Source organism: Pelmatolapia mariae, linkage group LG3_W (genome assembly GCF_036321145.2).
Source record: "Pelmatolapia mariae isolate MD_Pm_ZW linkage group LG3_W, Pm_UMD_F_2, whole genome shotgun sequence".
Taxonomy (NCBI): Eukaryota; Metazoa; Chordata; class Actinopteri; order Cichliformes; family Cichlidae; genus Pelmatolapia; species Pelmatolapia mariae.
This window is the reverse complement of record NC_086229.1, coordinates 81888013-81905129: the sequence shown is the minus strand read 5'-3', so window position 1 is coordinate 81905129 and position 17117 is coordinate 81888013. Positions and strand designations below refer to the sequence as shown.

The 17117-nt window shown below is 42.3% G+C and overlaps 1 protein-coding gene across 14 annotated transcripts in view; it reads left to right on the top strand.

The window, feature by feature from the left end:
- The window catches only part of LOC134624900 (adhesion G protein-coupled receptor L3-like), a 265399-nt gene that overhangs the window by 168839 nt on the left and 79443 nt on the right, over positions 1 to 17117 (top strand). For 11 of the 14 annotated variants that reach the window (XM_063470030.1, XM_063470026.1, XM_063470029.1 and 8 more), the window contains exons 7-10: positions 3321 to 3671; positions 7247 to 7350; positions 11122 to 11307; positions 13475 to 13513. In XM_063470030.1, the coding sequence (XP_063326100.1) occupies positions 3321 to 3671; positions 7247 to 7350; positions 11122 to 11307; positions 13475 to 13513 (680 nt within the window). The remainder of the gene's footprint in view (positions 1 to 3320; positions 3672 to 7246; positions 7351 to 11121; positions 11308 to 13474; positions 13514 to 17117) is intronic. The other 3 variants (XM_063470031.1, XM_063470027.1, XM_063470024.1) reach the window with 1 other exon arrangement.

Sequence of the window (17117 nt, the reverse complement as noted above, 5' to 3'; positions counted from 1 at the left end):
TTTACACAAAGAAGCAGAAGCTAATAGTCATAATCACAGACTGTATAAAAAGTGGATGTAACCATTGTGTTTTTTTGAACAGCTAATCTGAGGCCTTGACCTGACTTTATCTACTTACTGAGAGACTTAATGTCAAAAGGAAAAATGGAGCACTTACATAATTTAATTTCCTAATATCTGAGTGTGGAACAGTAGAGCGGTGGTTAGCACTGTCGCAGCAAGAAGGTCCTGGGCTGGGGCCTTTCCAAACACATGCATGTTAGATTAACTGGCTGTACATGTGAGTGTGATTGTGATTGGTTGTCTGTCACTACACGTTAGCCTGAAACAGACTGATGAACTGTAGGTAGCCTTTCCCTCCACGATAGCTTGGATAGCCTCCAGCGCACCTGCGACCCTAAATGAGATAAGCAGAAAAAATAGATGAATGGAACAGCATAATTAAATACTGCCCTCACATACTTAATACCACTTTGTTTTCATGTGGGAACTGTACAGGGTTTTCAGGGTTTCGGAGCTAGCATCTAATGCTTTAAAGTATTGGCTATGTGTGTCTTTTATATACAGTCTATTACCAACAGGAGCTTTAGCCCAGAACCTCTTGAGTGCACTAAAACAAACAGTGGATTGATTTATTGCTGATTACATTCATTTTTTAAAATTCTAGCATGATTCGTACAAGGAAGAATGTACTCCTCTGTATATTTACTCAGCAAAGAATTATCTCATTATCCATTTACAGTAGTGTGCTTACATTAGTCTGCATTTATAGGTGTCTAAGCAAAAAACACTCCCTCAGCAAAATCCCTCACAGTCACAATCACTTCAGTATCAGCATTCCTGACCAGTACAATCATCCCCTTATCCTAACAGGCCCCTCAGCACACCTGTTTCGCCACCGGCTTATCTGCGCCGGTGCACTGTGACCTTTACTGACCTCCATATGAGCTGTGAATATCCATGATCAGATTCCCATCAGGTGCTCTAATGGTTTTTCTTTTACAACACGCAGTTTTAGCACCTCCAGCTGATTTCAGTTATCCTGAGATTGATTGTGCTTCCCCTTTTCCAGGGTTTGGCGTATCGTATACGAGGTCATTTCTCCTCAAATACAGATATGAATACGCGTAAATGAGTTATCTCATAAATAATGAAATAAATAGACTGGTGGTGCCCTTGAAGATATTTCTTCGTCCCATTTCCACGATGATCGCAGCTGAAGGCTGCTGCGGAGCAGATTGATGACGCTGGTTAATAGGGGATGTAGGATGTAAATGGGGATGTCTTGGTCGGCTGGTGGAAATGCTAAATAAGTATTTGAGCATTTGTGTGGTTTCTTTAAAGCCCTGTTGATGGGTGGCAGTGGCAGTTTATGATGCTGATGAGGGCTGGCGTGTGTGACTGTACATTTGTGCTGGGCTTATTTTAAGCGCCTGCACCCATATCCACTTCTGTGACAGCCTTCTGTTTGAAATGTGTGTGTTTCCCACTTATCACTGATGTCTGCTACGTGCGCTAATTTGTGTTGTTTTTGTTTTTTCCTGCCTGCGATAGAAATTTCGAAGTTGTAAAAGCTGCATTATCGGGTAGTCGGGAGTAAATAGGCTCTGCGTGCCTTTAGTTCACATTGCAGCTCAATGAGGTTCTTGTTATAGTTCCGCTTTACTGATGGAGTGCCTCCACAGGAGTGTCCAATGTACCTGCAGATCTTGAAAACACAACAAAGTCTTTTGTTAGCGGGAGAAAACAAATACTCAATCAGTCTGGAACTCTCGCCGCGGCGGCAAACTATTTAATCAACCGTGGCTGTCGTCGAACGCTGTTAAGCGTTAAATGCATTGACTGCTGATAGAAGTCGGATGTCATTACAGCCTCCGGGGGCTTCTGCGTCCCCAACAGCGGCGCTAATTTATGCTGTCTTATTTTGCTCCTACCAAATTTACCATACAGAGAAATTGTCCGATTGTAAATTGAATCAGAGGGAATTGCGTTTCGAGGAGGATGGGAGGGAGGAGATGTCTGTTATCTGAGCTCTCCGGGACGCGTGACGTCCATTACGTGTGCCAACCTAAAATCGACCCTCATTACATTTTGTTTTGCTCTCCTTTCATACAGAGATTAGTACCATTTGTCACTTCTGTCATCTTGATTGTATCTCTGCATTAGTCGGAAACGACAAATGTCGCAAATTGCTTCTTTTTTTTCTTTTTTTTCCCGCTGAGGTCAAAATTGTGTGTGTGTGTGTGTGTGTGTGAGAGAGAGAGAGAGAGAGAGAGAGAGTGCACTCTCATTTGTTTAAAGAGTCTACAGCAAGCTTTCTTCTTTTGAATCGCTTTAAGTAATAAGATCACGACATACAGAAATGTCAGGGTAGCAAAAATAGCACTGTATAAAGAATAATACAGATTATACATATTATTAAAATAGAGTAAAAATATTCCATTGGGCATATTTTTGTAGACTAAAGCCAGGCTTTGGAAAATACATTATGAAGCATGGCCTCCCCATGTGTCCTCTGACCTTCTCTGGCTTAATCGAGTCCACGCATTCATAAAAAGCCTGTAGCTAAATTAATTTGGGACCTCTATTTTCCAATCAGGGGCCCAAGGGAAAGCTTCTAAAAGGGACAGGATGGATGAGAAGATGGCGTGATTGATGACAGGGAGTCAAAGAGCGGTATGTGCTTTTGAGTAGGAGGAAGAGGATTACCGAGCCGGTGTGCGAGCACATCTCGGTGCACGCCGGTGTTATGATAGCCCTTGTCCCCCAACAGCTCAGGCAAACAGCGTCATTAGCAAAAACCTCCTGGAGTGTAACCGCAGGGAAGACTCGCATCCGGGAAACAGGTATTTCAGTTTGTCCCGGCTGACCTCGAAATAGCACGGAGCTACAAAACCCGGCTATTGACTCGCAGAGATATGCCCTCGTCAACAGCCGCATTTAGACTACACAGCTGGAGGTTTGTGTAGTGCACGGCGCTTGTGTGTGTAAGCTTAGCCGACGGGGGTCTAGAACTAGACCAAACGCACACCCGTGTAAGTCACACCTGCCAGTTCCAGTTGATCCTCTTTGAACTGTTTTCTTTAAAACTGACACATGGAGAAGGAGGAAAGAATAAACCCGCATGCATACACTCAGGCTTGTTTTTTTTCTACCTGCACCAAAATAAATTTTCTCTGAGCGACACAGATGGAGTATATTTTAAAAAATAAAGAGGCAAAAAAAAGGAAATCATTTGCTTTCAAGTTTCTTTCAATTTTTTTTTACATTTGAATTCATCGGCTCACTTTGTCGTTCCCTTTCTCTTTGTCGTTTCCTAGAAACGTCCTCCTCGATAATGGTGTACATGGATACCACGACCTCAACAACGAGGACCTCCACCAGATCTCTTGTTACCACAACAACCACGACAACAAGGACCACCACCACCAAGGTGCCCGCCACGACGCCTTTGGTGGTCCAGTCGCCACGAACCACATCGGCAGTGGTGGAACCGTACCAGACGGTCTTGGAAGATTTGGAGCGAGAAGATGTCAACGTGGCGCCGGCCACCGCTAAGCTACCAAATCTCAGGGTGGAGTACTGCAGTTCACTGGTGATGATGGACGTGTCCTGGCCGAGGACGAAGCAGGGAACGTTAGCCAAGATGCCCTGTCCACCTGGATCATTAGGTATTTATATTTATTTATTTTGTCCTGTCTCACTTAACTGGCCACAGCAGACGGATGTCTAGTGTTGCTTGAGGTTTCTTCCTGTTAAAGGAGGGTTTTTCTTTCCCACTGTCGCCAACTGCTTGCTCATTGAGGAGAATGTAATTGCTTGGCTAAAGCGCCTTGAGACGGCTGTTGTTGTGAATTGATACTCTACAGTTAAATAAAATTGTATTGAATTGAATTGAAGGAAAAGTTAGAGCAGGACTAAGACATGAGCATGTATGGATGGAGCCAGGAACATACTAGAGACCAATTAGGGACCTCCCCTGGCAACCTCTGGTTGCTAAGGAAAAGTGTATATTCCCTGACTAGCTAGCAAGTGGTTGCTGGACTTTGCTAGCTGTTGCTAGGTGAAAAAATGGTTGCAAAGAGGGTGCTGCACCAACAGCCTGTTAGTGAGTGTTTGCAAACTAAATCAGCCACAAAGTAACCATGTAGATGGAGTGAAACTTGAAAACATTGTGTCTCATCATTGAAACCAACCCATTTCAAAAGGTGCAACTCTTATTTTGAAAGTGAACGACTCCTTTTCAAGTAGTTGCAGAGTTACTGCAGACAAGTCGGCAACTTTTATGCAAACAATGTGTGACTGCAGCAGTCTTATAGCAACCAAAGCAATCTCAAGGAGGTTTCAGTGCAGCATGCTACTTTGCAACTAATTTTTCTAGCAACCTCTGACAACCACTGTCAATACACATTTTTCCCCAGTTACTAGGTTACCAGGGGGTCAATGGCAGGTCTTTACACCTGAGTGGGGGCTAAGGTAGTGTATTATCGTCCCAATGAACTCAGAGATAAAAAGTAGTAGCAGCAACAGTAATTACCCATGTTATGCAATCTAGACTTCCATAACAAGCCTACCTATGCACAGATAAAATTGAACTTCACGGAAAGAGGGTTCTGGTCAGTGGCCGTCCGCTGCTCCGAGTACTTGGACATGGGTTAAATATAGAGAATTAGTTTCACTACAGGGATCAATAAAAAGATATCCTTCCAGGCTGAATTCCTTTACAGTTGCTCGGTACAAATAACATAAGTTATCCCGTGCAGTGTAGGTGATGACATTTTTAGTGCACTCACTTTTAAGGTTTTTCCCTGGAGAAGTGATTTAATTATCTGGTGAAGCTGTTGGCTTGTACGCTGTTTCTGTTGTTGTCGTCATCATCGTTTTTGTTGTGGATGCTGTAGCGTTTGGAGCTGTTCTCCAAGATCTCAGCATTTTCTTTGGTCAAAACCAGGAAAATAGGTTTCCATGTGCCACCGGACCTCACGCACCTCAGACGGGCGTATGATTTATTCATTGCGTTTCCTGCCCCTGACATAATGCCAGTGACATTACGTCAAATAACGACCTGCAGTTGACCTGATCACTCCCTCCAAATCTCAAAGATTTCCATGTTAAGAGCTGAAAGCGCTCTCCTGATGAGATACACGGGTGTGCTCTTTCTTTGCTTCTCGTCTGTGTGAGGATGTCAGCTCTCTCCTTAGGAGACACAGTCTACTGTGAGCCTCTTTGCCTTGATGTTGTCACCGTGTGTGTTTTGTTTATGTTTACACTCCCCCTGCAGCACTCATTCTCTCGCCTCCTGTCCTCCCTCCTCACTCTCTCCTCCTGACTCACTGATGCACGGCTAAAGATAGCTTAGCATCGCATCTGTGTGGAAACTGGTAAGCGGCGCGGCGCACGGCCATATTCACTTCTTGTCTCTCAGGGCGCAATTCATGTAATTAATTAGCGGCTAAACACGTTTGCGTTCGGCTCTTTTGAAAGGGCTGCTGCGCTTCATTTGTCAGGCATTGGGCCTTTGTTTGTGCGTGTCTCATTCGAGCCCCGTCGCCGTATCGATACTAAGAGAATGGAGGCCTGAGTACATCGAGATTAAATCAGTGTTGGCCTGCTTTTGATATAAAAGCTTTACCTCAGGAAGTAAAAACCCGGGGGGAGCACTTCATATTTAAATGGAACTTGGCTATGATCAAATTATTTTTTAAGGCCGATTCTCTAGTAATACACGGATGAAGATTATAGTCCATCCATCCATTTTCCATCCAGAGTTCATGGCCAATCTGTAGCAGGGCCAGATTATGGTAGGAGAAATTAAAGGGGTTGCCTACTACATTCATATAGTTGTTGCATCGGCAAAATAACTCAGTGTTAATAATAAATGATTAAAACATAAAACAAAAGCTGTCATGCTTTATTTTATACATAGTAGAGTGACATCATAGCCCCCAAATCCTGCTCGAATGCTGGAAAAAGTCTGTTCGTTTCATCAATCAGCACCGAGATTCAGGCCCACACATTTACATACAGTCTTCATTACTGGGTAACACCAGCACCCATCGAGACCTCACTAACAGGCATCACATGGCAAGATAAGAGGCACACATACCCCACCTCCTCTCAGCGCTACTCTTCAAAGCCATTGCACTTCAGACGGCACTGCCAAGCAATACACAACTGTGCGAGCTTCCTCTGCCACTCTTTGAAAGTTCCTCGAGCTCCTCTTCCATGTACCATCACTTCGCCCGCTGTCATTCCCCCTGCATTCCTCCGACTCCCTCTTCTTTCTCCCCCTGTCTTTTATGCCCCTTTGCCTCTAAATATAGGCAGAAATACAGAGTCCCTTATCTTATAAACCCATCAAACATACAGCTGTCCAAGGTGGACCGGGGAAGGAAATTATATGTCAGTCAAAAGTTCTATCTGTTAATACCGGCCGTCTCACCCTCCCTTTAAGTACAAGCAAGGGCGATTTAATGTCAGCGTGTAGCCGTGCTGATGTCAGCTATGAAAATACAGGAGCAAATTATTTGAGATGCGCGGCAGAACGAGTCAACAAGCAAGCTGCATTTCTACATTTCTACCTCGATGCCATTTTGCAATAAACAGTGAGTTCAGCTGAAAGCCATGGTAGGTACAGCAGATTCAGAGGGGCTTAACAGACACTGGTCAGTTTCTGGATGTGTGTTTGTGCTAAAGTCAAAAATGGAGCGTTTTGCAAGGAGCTCACTCACCGGAGCACCTCTCTGTCAGCAGAGAGCCCGTCTTAATTGACCTTCCTGATGAATTCAAGCTAGGGCAGACTTAATTGGTACCTATTTTGGTGCGATTTCTTGCGTATGCAGGAGCCGAACTGTCACACACATGCAGACGCCGTCTGACTTTTAATGATTAAATACAGACGCCGCGTGGACAACTCCAACTGGCCTCGAGTGAAGCAACTTCATTTCAGTCGCTATAAGATAAAACCGTCCAATTACATTTTTCTACATCCATTAATTTAATCACTTGAAGAATTGTGCTCCTTGGGATTTTCTTGCCAATAGGAAAAGTACTCGATACACAGAAGAAGAAACAGGTGGTATTTTGAGGTCTCCTCACTCTATATTGGGGAAAAAGTATAAAAGAAAACACAAAATATGGATAAACTTGATTGTCTCAGAATTTGCAAACCCAATCTAGTAAATCTGATGCCGTTCTTCCCACAAAGCCTCTTAACTCTCCTCTCTATCTCTCGTTCGCTCTCTAGGTGTGGCCTCATACATGTGCATGGGCCCCGAAGGATACTGGGACTCCCAGGGGCCTGACTTTAGCAACTGTACCTCGCCTTGGGTCAACATCATCAGCCAAAAGGTAACAAAAGTATTGGAAAAAAAAGATGCACAGATTCACAGGGTATATAATTTAGTTCTTGGACTGCTTTTGTGTGTGTGTGTTTGTTTTTCCTGATTAGCAATTATCACACATTTCTCTTTAGAATAAAATTGTAGGAAAAAGCCTGAAGATAGCCTGGAGGATTTGGCATTGAGCTTAAATGTATTTGGATTTAGCTTGAACACAACGGCGCCCTTTTACCTTATTCTGACGAACGTTCGCCGCAGATCACAATGCACATCGGGGATGCGTACATCATTTGTACTCAAAGGACTTTAGTTTTTGTGTGGGTTTTTTTTTTCTTCTTTTGTCCTATTGTCTCTTCTTAATTGGTCCATTAATGTCATCGATTAGCCAGAGGCTTTACTCAATAGAAAGGTTATTCTTGTGCGTGCATGTGTTTGGCGTGAGTGGGTGGCTGGGTTGGGTTGGCGTGAAAACCAATACCACAGGATCATAGTGTAATAGCCTGCTGTGGGTAACAGCTAATGCAGACCACTTTCTGTCTTACATGAACCGGCGGTTATTTGCATTCTATACTTCTCAAGCGCAAACGATTCGGATCTCCTCCTCTGCAGGCGAGTGTTTATGCAAAGCTCCATATTTATAAAGCTCCCTTTGTTAAAATCTGTAAGGGAATCAAATCTTAAAGGAGGGGAATGTTACTGCAAGGGAGGATCAGGGTTCCAGGTTATGAATTGCAGGCAGTGCTGCAAATGTTCTCCCTTAAACTCATAGGACCCCGAGGCGTACATGTTATAACGCTTATGGTGTACTCGACGGCACAAAGCTCAGCCCATTAAACAAACGGCAGTTTGCGGATATGGATGGAGAACGGCTGTTGGGTAACAAAATAGAAGGCGGGGAAATTATCAGGTGCATTTCTGTGCAGCGCGGGCCCATTTCAGCAGTGCAATAAAGCTCAGCAACTGGCTGCTGTTTAGAGAAATTAACTACAGCAAAGCTCTCTCTGAACCTGCTGTGGCGGGCGGCTCGCTTCAGGTCTAACAGGGTGACTCTAATGTAGAGTAATGCCTGTTAAATTCTACAGAAAGATGTGACAATCAAAATATGCACACTTTTTTTAAACAAAGGTGTTATTAATCTTTTCTTATTTTTAAAGCAAATCACACGCCGGCAACGTGCCTGTCGGCGCAGAGACAGGAAGACTCTAATGAAGATCAACCTGTCAGACAATTGGAATGCCCATCTGGCACTTCGTTATTTTATATCTAGGGCCATTGTCCTGTATGTGGCACTGCTCATTACCAGATGGTTTCTCAAAATGAGAAAGGAAGATGTAAAGCATGAAAAGGAAAGGAAATGACACGAGACAAGCAGAAGGGAGAGGGGGAGAGAAGATAAAGAAAGCAGAGCTATTTACCTAGCATCCCCAGATCCCCTCATTAAGAGACGAGAGCAGGGAGGGTAAAGAGGAAAACATCTTCCAAAGAAACATTCCTCTGCTTACACCTCTGTAAAGACCAATTTAAGCAGCCTAATTGGCTTCACTAATAAACTCACAGGCGATGATAGCAGGTAATGTCAGAGTAAATCAGGACGATCCTGTTTTAGATGATACCACCGCTGTTTTGGGGCTCATCTTACGACTCGATTAGTTCAATCTTTAAAGGGAACTGACCCAGAGCGTAAGACCCAGATACGTTTTGGGCATTTAATCAACTCTAGATTTATTTACTGACGCTGCACAGCTTCCCATTGTAGTCATCGGCATATGCAACATGCAGGGCTGTCTTATCAGTCACCATTGCTGACAGGTAATTTCAAGCATTACTCGTTAAAGTGATCTGTTTCTCAGTAACTGTGTGATTTCTTTCTAAAAGAATGTGGCATTTATTTTATTTCTTTATCATTTAAATCTGTTGTCAAAGCGTTTCGAACAAAAGCAGCGTTTTGTTGGCATCAGGGGAAACCTTTTCATATATTATTTGAAGAAATTCCTGTAACTGCTTTGTTTTTGTTTTAAATAATGTGCTCTTTGGGAAGTTATTGAGGAAAATTGTTGGTTTTGCTTTTTGGTGGAAACTCTAAAGCTAAAATGAAAACTGTGGGTAGCAGATTTTACTAGCTAAGTAAGCTAGCTCTAGCTCATCTGTTGGTGTTTTAATATTTTTAATTTATGTTTCGCAAGCATACTATATTAGGTGATAGTGAAAAAACTCAGTTTTTACTCTTAGTTTGATATTTGATATCTTTCACTGCATATAAAAGCTAGTTTTACATTTTTGCTAATATGTTTCATCAGCAAAGGGATTCAAAACACAGCATCCAGTACTTATTTTGTTAAAGTTCCACAAATCAAACTTCAGCAATGAAGAAATGCAAAGCTTTACGGAGCTGCTTACTGTGCGAAACTCTTGAGCGACCCCTCACTTCTTTGTATTTTGCTTCCAAGGAAGCTGAGGTTCTTGTCTTTAGCTTTCTGAAGGTGTTTTCAAGTTTTTATTTGGACATTTGCAGCTTTTCAATCATTCTTAGTCCAGTCCTTACACGTGACAATTTTCAGAGCAATATTTTTTTGTTTGTTAAGCCGATTAACACTAACCTGTGAATCTGTCGAGCACAAAAAAAGCACCTAACTCAATAGATAAACCAGCGTTCTGTCTACACAGAGCAGAAAAGTTGGGAAAGTTGGTATTTTTAGCCACTTTGCAACTATTAGCCTGCGACAAAACATAAAATTTGTTCCCACTGCTTTACTTTCTTCAATTCTACTAAAAATTGCAAGAATAATACCGTTTGACGGGCATAAATTAGTGTTTGTGCCCCAACCAAGTGATTCCCCTTGGTATGGTGTAATTCCTGATGACTACTGTACTTAAAGAAATGACAGGAAAGCCTGTCACAGTTTGGGCTGTTAAAGAATACCATGTATTGACTTTCAAGCTTGTCAATTGCACAGTTTTTGTCTTATATATTTATATATTTACATGTATATTTGCCTGTTTCAGTAAACCACTGCAGTCATTTTCCGTTATCTTAGCAAAATATAAATAAATGATGGTTGGCTCCAGACTTTCTCACAGTACTGTAAAGTAGCTAAGCTATGATTGAACGATGACATTTCACAGGAGGGCTTTAGAGAATGTCAGAAGCTTTAATTTTACAGTATGTATACATTTGGCTGAACTGTTTCTGCAGTGAAAACTGGAAGTAATGTTTAAGAAATGAAAGGTTCACTGTGCAAATAAAAAAAAGCAATAATTTTCATACAACAATAAAAGGGTGACGGTGAGAGTAATCGTTTTCCTTGTCAGATTCTAGCACATTCGCATAACTTGTTGAACTTAGGGAAAAATATATTCAGCGCTGTGTATACACTGTTATCCCCAAGCTGCACTGCTCTCTATTAGTTTTTACAAAGGTGTAAGGCTTTCTTGGGAAATTCCCTCAATAGTCTCATAATTATGTCTGGATGCAATATTGGCTCCTAGTGTTCAGTCGGCTGAGGATCGTCTCACCACATTAATTGTGTGCGATATTGCAGCAGTTGCAGAAAAGGTTTAGGTTAAACGCCTTTTATTTTAGGGGGCATTATACATGAATACGGTAATTTGTCATGTTTTCTAGAGTGTTCTTTTTGAATGCCACAGCAGCAAAAAGCAAAGGACCTGGTGTTGTTTTGATTTGCGTTTAGTTATAGAGAAAAACACTCCGTACGAGCCAGCCACCTCGTTTAAAAGGTTCACAAATTCAGGTTTTAACTGGATTGGCTGTCCCATTCCTTAGATAAAAGCCGGAGAGACGGCGGCAGTCATCGCCCGGGAGCTGGCAGAGCAAACCAAGAGCAATCTTCAGGCGGGGGACATCACCTACACGGTGAAGGCCATGGTTCAGCTGGTGGATCTGCTTGACGTGCAGCTGAGGAACCTCACGCCAGGTGGCAAAGACAGTGCAGCACGGAGCCTCAATAAGGTATCGGAGGAAACTGGTTTACACATATTTATTTATTTATTTTTTTAAAAAGAAAAAAAATCTGCATTCAGGCTGGATAAATGTGACCTGTGAGGAAGGTGACCTACGCCTGTGTAAGCATAAAATGAAGCAACAATAGGGTGAATGATTTGATTTGCTAGAGCCACTTTTGTGTGTAAGCATCCATTAATTCCAACTGTTAAGTTTCCGGTCTTGAGGCCTGCCTACCACAAGGCTTCAATCCGAAACCGAACAGTAGGTATTCTTTTAATGATCTGCCGCTTGGCTGTGTGCTGTTGAGTAAAATGATATTCCCCGTTTTTCCCTGTAGTCTGCCTCATAATAAAAACCGACTTTCAATTTCGAGCACTTCTCTTACACTAAGTGTAATCAATTTTTACACTGACGCAGTTTTAAAAGTTGCCGTCCGCGCGCCGTGCTCGTCAGCAGCACAACATTTGCCCCGCTTGTGTTTTTTGTTTTTACTAATGCGACGGGGTAAGATTCCAGCGGGCTGGATGCGAGCGGTGGGGGGTGCAGAGCGTTTCATATTCGCTGAACTTGAATCTAATGTATTTATTACCCAATTCACAGCAGAGCACAGTAAGGGGCACTCAGGCAGAGCGAGCTAAAATAATACTTTCTATCTGCTGAGCGGCCAACAGAAAAGCAAACATCAGTGAAATTCAAAATGTCACTCGTTAATTTCCTGGAGCGGCATCACTTGTAGACGAACTCGAACACCTGTTCTCGGATTGCTTTTTTGGGACTGTTTTTTATTTCATTGCTGCAACAGACACAGATGTCCCTATTGAGGTTTTAGTGCCAGTTTTCTCCAATGGAGAGGGAAGGCAGTAAAGATGGCCAAAAGGCCTCAGAAGGGAAACTTGATGAGTGAAATCACATCGAGGAGCAACTAGAGTTTATAATACCTCTCGAAAAAATAAATACTGGCTTCACATAAAACAGACTGTTTGAGGGAGAGGCGACTAACATGGTGGCGGTTGCCACCTAAGTCTTTAGTCTCTTTTTTAAAGTTGATGAAATGGCAAAAAAAGAGAGAAAGCAGCCGTATTGAAGGGGTGAGGCGGAAAAGCTTTTGCAACAGGGATAATTTATTCAAGAGGTCAGGGCTTACCAGTGATTTATAATTCTCTGTCTGCTGATATACAGTCCATTTTTTGCAGTACGGTGCATCTATGGAACAAAAAAACGTCCCTACGGGTTTTTCTTGTGCTCTGCATCCCTCGCCAGTGAGACATCTCCCAAGGGAGACACCGGAGTCCACAAAAACTTCTTCTTCTTCTTCTTCTTCTTCTCTGTTTTGGCAATACCAAATGTTTCGCCCTTGAGTTCAATCATTTTGACACAATCTGCTAAGCAAATTAAAGATTTTTTTCTTCTTTTTTTTGTTAATATAATGAAGCAGAGCAGACTTTGCCAGCAAACAATGAAAGGATTGAGTTGGCAAACGGTGAGATCAGTGTCGTTTTCATGATCAAATGGTTAGCTGGCTAACGGTGCGGATGGGAACGCTTCCAGAAGAGTGGGCTGTGATGTAGAGCAAGAGGCTCCTTTATGGGGAAATGGTACTCTTTGGAGCTAATCTGCATGGGATTTAGCATGGTACTAGAACCTATCTGTTAAGCCACACAGCGGCTCTGTTGGCTACACCGCCTGTATCAGAACTCAATTAAAATGATTCACTCCCCATGCAGTCCTAACAGCACTTCTTTGTGCCTCAGCTCCCTGTCTGTGTTTTTTTTTCTTTCTTTCTTTCAGGTATGCTAAAATGCTATTAGCATTAACTCTTCTTCGGTGGTGGCAGACGTTTAATGGATAACTGCACCGTGTTCTCTTGGGAAATTTCTCAAATAAAACATAAAACTTAAAATGTGACAACCTAGAAATCAAAGTTAAGAGTGTCATGCAGTATGCTTTTTCCTACTTGTCTCGTATGTCTAATTTTAGGGCTAATTAACACGAGTCTCTACTTTTTTTTTTCACATATTACGCAGTCATTGTGCCAAGTGCTTTTCATAAAACTGTAGAGTGAATGTTTTAGTTTCTCACTTACTTTGAAATCTCTACTTCAAGCTGAAATGTTTCATGTGGAATTGCCTGACTCTTTTTTTTATGCTAACTCTTGAATTTCTTTGGGTTGCAGTTGCAGAAGAGAGAGCGCTCGTGTCGGTTTTATGTTCAGGTATTTGGACCAAATTTTATTCCTCACTTCCTGCTCTTCTTTTCCTCATTGTGGTAACTTGTGCTTTTCCATTTTTAACCACAGAATGTGAAATTTGGCCTTTTGAAGTGGCGCCCAGTGCCACAGTATCAAAGTCACTACATGTGGATGCCATGTGTCGCCTTTTCTTGCAACGCTTGTCTTAAATCAAAGGGTCAAATTTCATTTTTGTCATTGTGTCTCAACCTTTAGTTTATTATTCATATTTTTCACCCACCACCCTGCATGCATATGATATGTAATGATAGTTTCTTGGCACGAGCCTGAGTGTTCCTCTATTTTGAGATGCCATAGATCCTTTGTGGATTTTCTCAAGTGTCTCAATCATTTTAAAAATGCCCCAGAACTATCACATCAGCACTGCTTTCCAGTGAAATAACCCACATAAGTGGAAAGCATCAGTCAAAAATAATGCTATCGGGCATGTAGCACATGCCTGCATCTCTCAGCAAAAGCTTAAGAGCCAAAAGAAGTGACCTCATTATACCAACAAGTCAACTTCTAACTACTCTTCTAGCTACTAAGTCAGCCAAAGTTATGACATGTTATGATTCTCCGTGATGCATAATACATATTTGTCCCAGTTTGGGGGGGTTGGGGGGTTCTCTTGCTTCTCTCAGCTGTTTCTCGGGCTACCGAGTGGGATTTGTTATCCCTGAGGTGACTTTTTAGCCGTCATCAGGATAATTTCTACCTTGACAAGAGATCTATGGGAGAAGTTGACATCCCTGTCTTCATGCAGATGGTTTCAATTAAGCTGCACACTGCAGCCAGATGTTGTTTTTTTATATGTAGGCTCAGTAGCACGCATGCTAAGCAACATGTATTTCACACTGATTCCTCCGAGGCATGTCAGAAGGCATTTTGTTATTTATGGTTTTATATGGTTGAGTGTGCTCATATGTTTAAATGGGTTTCTGAGTGAAAGATGCTTTCAGCCCAAGTCAGGTGGTGTTCTGTTTTTCTTGTTGTCGACAGATGCCACAGGAGGACTAGAAATGCAACTATTGTCGGGTCTTTGTGTAGCCAAAGATCAGGGGCTCTCAAAGTGTTGATGTCTGAGTGCCAATTTAGAGAGCCAACATATGTATAATTGAAAAGAAATGCAGACATCAAAGACTTTGAGTTGGTATTTGTAGGGTTTCTCTTCAGGGGTTGGGGCTATAGGTTTGTAATTGCCATGTTTCTCTTTATGTTAGGTGGCTGTTACATTTCTTGAAAATATAAGGAAGGTTTAGTCTGCTGTGATGGGTAGAAAAGAAATGCTCCTTTGAGCTTGTTATGTGCTGCTATATCATAGCAGAACAAGAACTGTGGGTAAGTGAAATGTACAATGGTCCATTCATTCCCTGTTGGAGTCAAGAGTGTCAGCGCTGGGCCTTAAGTTGATAACCCTCAAGTGCCATAGACTAATATAATATCTTAAAATTAGAAAAACTAATTATTGAGCTACACGGGGCGGCCTACCTCTTCATTTTGTTTCTTACTATAATGATCGTAGCGTCTGTACTTTATCCTCCAATTAGCCAATCTGAGACAAATTTTTCATGAATATCACACGTACAGCGATTAACATCCATATTTAAGAAAACCCCAAATTATTTAGGTTTTTAATCCTTTTTGATTTTCGCATAAATTGGTGTTACAGCCTCTGCTTGGGCTCGCTTCGCGTGTCACGTTCAGCATATGTTGCTGGTATGTAACTTAGCGCTCACCAAACTTTGTATCTGTGACCAAGTTTAGTTCAATACACCACAAAATACAAAATGAGGAATTTGAAAAAGTGCACCCAGATTTAAAAAACAGACTTTTTTTTTACTCATCATGAGTGCCTGAGCCCATGAGCTCAATAGGAAAGTGTTTACAAAGGTTAAGTCTAGGGCTGTCACGATTAACGTGATAAAAAAAATTTAACGCAATCAACCCATCTGGAGCGCAGAATGGACAAACTTTGGTCAAACGTCCCGAAATGTGTTGACAGAGACATTTCAGGGATATTGACTCATTCTGCGCTCCAGATGGGTTAATTGCATTAAAAACTAACGCAAACTAAACTGCGTTAATCGTGATGACATTAATGTGTTAACGCTGACAGCCCTAGTTAAGTCAGAAAGATATTTTCCCACAGACTTCTATAGGACCAGAAGTCTTTTTGTAACCATGACGATCACCATCTGTAGGCCTTCAAACAGAATGGCACTTCCCCATTGGCTTCATTTATCCGACCTGGACTGCATCCATGTTTAATGCTCTCTGTGGTGCCGCTAAAAACCAACAATGCCACCGTCACCATGATTGGGTTCATGACTGTTGGCCCAATATTTCATGCCAACAGTTACCCAGTGGCTCTACAGTGTAGACACAGTCATGCCTCAAGAATCTTTAAAACACGCACAGACATCATTATATACTCTCGAAGATTTTTTTGGCCCATGTTTTCACCTTACAGTGTAAATCTATACATGACTGTGCACACAGCCCAGCTGCGCACCTTCCTCCTCTGTTCCGTTCCCGTGCTACGTTGACAAATTCACACAACAGTGAGGCGCTTTCACTTGACGAACTGGAATAATGGAGCAACATCTGTGGCCTTAAGTAAACACAGGCATTGACTGCACGCGCTGGCAGCCTTTGAGAGACTTTCACTGATTAGGGAAATTGGGCAATGTTTTCTCCAACAGGACCCTGGTGGTTGACATAAGTGGGATTAGCAGAGGAATACAAAGCAAACGAGAGCTGCACCTGCCTCTGCTGTCCCTCTGCTCGGAGAGCACGCGTGGCGCCGAAAACAGACTGTGACAGCGCCGTGGGAAAAGGCAGGCTGCGGGAGTGCAGGTGCGGCGGAGTCGAAGGAGGTGCAGAGTCCAAAATAAAGTGCAGGGCTTGTGGTTGATGTCTAAATTAGATAAGGAGTGATTATTTCCTTAATTGAGGGCTTCTATCTTGTTTAAGTGGTAAACAAGTAAATGACATTTTAATTCATCTCATCGCGAGGTCTTTATCTTCTTCAGCTCGTCAGAGAATTTCAGCGCGAAGCTACTGTATAGTTGCCGTTTCAGTTGCATATTCATATCCAATTCAACCTGTGGCAATTTCCCTGCCTCAGCTGAGCTTGTGCAGATACAACAATGATTAATTATGAGTGGCTCTGTATCTTTCCCGCTTGTTTGTAAAGAGTCGTATCTGCTACATGTCATAGCCAATTTAATCCCACTGAACAGAATTTGGCCTTGATAGAGCTACAAAGCATAAAATGATCAACGCACTATGTTCTGCATTTCCCCTGCAGGGATGTTTCTCTGCTGTGCCCTTTGATTCTGCATAAACAGTATAAAAACGACGCCCTGCCTCCCTTGCCTTTTTGGTCATTACTAATGGCGGCGTGTTTATGGGCAGAGACGTTATGGTTGTCCAATTACTGTGATTATATCCGTCCATGTTGTTCTAATGTCAAACACAGTTGCTTTGAAGGTTTTCTTCCTTTTTATTTATTTCGTTTTAAAGCGAGCAGACTGCGCGGGAGTTGAGGGATGTACAGCACGGGAAAATATCCCAAATAATGTCT